The sequence below is a fragment of the Loa loa genome (assembly GCF_000183805.2).
Source record: "Loa loa unplaced genomic scaffold supercont3.603, whole genome shotgun sequence".
NCBI classification, from domain to species: Eukaryota; Metazoa; Nematoda; class Chromadorea; order Rhabditida; family Onchocercidae; genus Loa; species Loa loa.
In genome coordinates this window covers 791-4165 of record NW_018108783.1, presented here as the reverse complement: position 1 = coordinate 4165, position 3375 = coordinate 791, and the positions used below count along the sequence as shown (strand labels likewise).

General features: G+C 24.2%; 1 protein-coding gene across 1 annotated transcript in view; it reads right to left on the bottom strand.

Annotated features, from left to right (window-relative positions):
* Nucleotides 1-3079, bottom strand: part of LOAG_18865 (immunoglobulin I-set domain-containing protein) — a gene marked incomplete at both ends in the record, with an annotated part of 9979 nt that extends 6900 nt beyond the window's left edge. Inside the window, 2 exons of the mRNA XM_020451527.1 lie at nucleotides 106-254; nucleotides 2910-3079. Coding sequence (XP_020304678.1) covers nucleotides 106-254; nucleotides 2910-3079 — 319 coding nt within the window. The remainder of the gene's footprint in view (nucleotides 1-105; nucleotides 255-2909) is intronic.
* Between the last annotated feature and the right edge of the window lie 296 nt (nucleotides 3080-3375).

Here is a 3375-nt window from a genome sequence, read left to right as displayed (position 1 = left end):
ATTCCACTAAACGATAAATAACTGAAATAAAATTTATTGTAAACAAAGTTTTTTTTTAAAATCTTTAAATTTTAAAATTAAACAATATTTTGGAAGAATACGAACGAATGAATGATATCTTTGTTGATTTATCCTTTGTTTGACCATTACCATTGCTAACATTGACCACACATTTGTATGTACCGCTATCTTCAACTGTCGGCTTGATGAAAAGTAATCGTGCTGATAACGGTTTCATACGACTTACTGCTATCCTTTAACAAAAAAAAAAAAAAAAAGTAAAAAAGGAATGAAATTTAATTTGTTACAAAATCATTGAAACCAAATTTATTTGTGTAAAAAAGCGCCTGTATATATGCTAATTTCCGTTCACTTTCACATATCATATCACATCGTATCGGCAAGAAATTAAAAAATAAAGTAGTAAAAAAAAAAAAAAAAGGCGCAAAAAAATGGAGAAAAAAAGTCAATCTGTTTAATAAAGCTTATATTCTAAATAAATTATTTGGAAATAAATTCAAATCAATTTTAATTTACAACCATTACATTACAAATTACACTTTCAACTTAGATTTATCATTTAAAATTTTATTCTAAATTATATTATAATTAATTTAACGAAAACAAAAAAAAAAGAATTTTTCATTTCATTTATAGTATTCAATTATTATTTTTCATTATTAATAGCAAAATTCTATTCCATATTTGATATTTGTAAGAAAAGAAAAAAAAAAAGAAATTATACGAGAAAAAAAGAAGGTTAGTTTTTTTCCTTTTTTTTTCTTTCCTTTCCCCTCCTCGTAAATTCGTATCATTCAATTTGTTGATATTGTATTTGGTTACAACAGCTTCATTTGCATATATTGCATACCCGAATCTTAACCCAAACACAAACACAGATAGATAGACGGACAGACAGACACGCACACACACACACACACACACACACCCATACATATAAATATAAATACATTAATGTGAGAGAGGAAAAAAAAAAGTGATGCATTTTACGATGAATTGGAAAACTATTCCCGTGAATTTACTGTATTAAACAACGAAATTGTTAATATCCAGAAATAGATGGATGAAAGTAAAAAAAAATTTTTTTTTTTTTTTAAAGTATTCATTTTTATTTGTAATATCATTTGTATCGTTATGTTTATCAATCTAACAGTAAAAATAAAATGGGGGAGGGGGGGGGGGGAAAAAAAAGAAAAAAGGAAAAAAAAGAAAAAAAGAAAAAAAAAGGAAAATGATTGACATTTATCATCAAAAATAATCAAATATTTGATATTTTGATACAATTTTTTGTGTTAGAAATTTTTACAAAAAAAATTGTAATAAATTTTATGAAATTTAATGCAATCAGAGAAAAGAAGAAGAGAGATATGGAGAGAGAGAGAGAGGGAGGAGGAGAAGAGAGGAAGAGAGGGAGAGAAAGAATGAAAAAGAAATAAACGATCAAAAAATATTAACTAATAATAAATATTATTTGATACAATTCGTTGATTTAATAATACTTGAAATATTATCATTTCATAAACATTTCAGTTTCTTTCCTTTTTTTTTCCGTTCTTAAAAATTGATGATAATGAACAAGCAAGAAGAGTTAACTGATAACATACTGATAATGGATGAATTCAAAGGAGTTAACATATAATAGATGAATAAAAGAATGGAATAGGTAAGATTACTTTAAAAAAAAAAAAACTTTTTGCTGCAACAATAATTGTTCCTTTTGTTATTGTTATACTATTTCGAATTAATTTGATAATGGATGAATGAATGAATAAATTTATCAAAAGAGATGAAATTCATAAGACAATTATGCTTAGCTCAATAAGATAATATTTAAATTGTCAATTTTATCCTTCAATAATATTTGTTGCAGCTGCAAATGGCGTGCAATTAATATCAATTTTTACAATTCAAATGGCAATATTTCATCAATTTTGTTTACATATGGAAATGATATCCAATTGTATTATTATTATTATAAATAAATGAGAAATTTTACAATGTATTGATTGGTAAATTTGATTAAAATTAATCAATTCATTGGTTAATTAATTCATGCATAAGGATTAGCAGAATTTTGAAAGAGTATAATTTGAAAGTAAAAAATTTGCTTTAAAGTAAGAAAAAGCAAAAAGGAAGGAGAAAAAGGAAAGAAAATGAAAATGAAAAAGATTAATGAATATAAAAACTATGAGAGAAAAGAAATTAAAAGAATGAATTGTTCATTTTATGATAATGAATTCTTATGCATTTCAAAAGTGCCATTTAAAAATAATCCATCCATTAATTATATATTCTAACTTATCATCCAGTTGGTTTGATTTCGATTATCAATAGTTTTTATCATTAAAATTAAATTTCAAAACAATATTTTTTCATTGATTTCTGCTTATTTATTCATTCATTTATCCATTCAAATTCATTCTCGAAAATATATTGATTCTTTCCGAAAATCCCGTAATAATAACACTTACGATTAATAATTATCCAAAGTAAAATGCATCGATTTTACAATTTTAGTAAATAGCAAATGGATAATAGAGAACTTTATCCGCATTCAATTACTTTCAAATTTTAAATCAATTCAAATTTCACATCACTTTAACTAACTTTTATCTTCCCATAATTTCGCAAATAATTCATTCAAAAGTCATCCCAAAAATTCACAAGAATTATTTTGTAATTTCATACAAAAATAAATTAAAGAAAATTTGAATTGGAACAAGAAAAATGTTCAGTAAACAAAATTGCTATAACTTATTATCAGTTAATCACTTCCATCTTTTCTTTTATCCTTTCTCTTTCTCTTTCTCTCTCTCTCTCTCTCTCTTTCTTATGGCAAAAAACAAACAAACAAACAAACAAACAAACAAACAAACAAACAAACAAACCTTTCTTGCCGATCAATAGGTACTTCATATTCCTCACGATACCATTTAATATCAACCTTAGCATTGTGATCTTTTTGTAAACCAATTACTGAACAAATAATTGCTACATTCTCATCACTTTTTCGATTTTGCAATTGTTGTGCTGTTGGTAAAATATGCACCTCCCAAACCTAAAAAAAAAAAAGGAAAAATTGAAAAATTAAAATTGTCAATTTTTATTTTTTATAATGAAATATAAAAAAGGAAAAAAAAACATGCCACAAATTATTTAAAAACGAGGGTTATGATTATTATTATTATTATAATAGTCATCATTTGCTATCAATAGCATTAACTGTTAAAAGTTTATTTTAATAAGGTTAATTTAAATGATCACAATTTGTCGTTTAAATTTCATTAAAATGCGGCTCAGTAATTGTCGTTCAAAAAATTTTGTTAAAAATACAAATTAATAACTGTTGTTTAA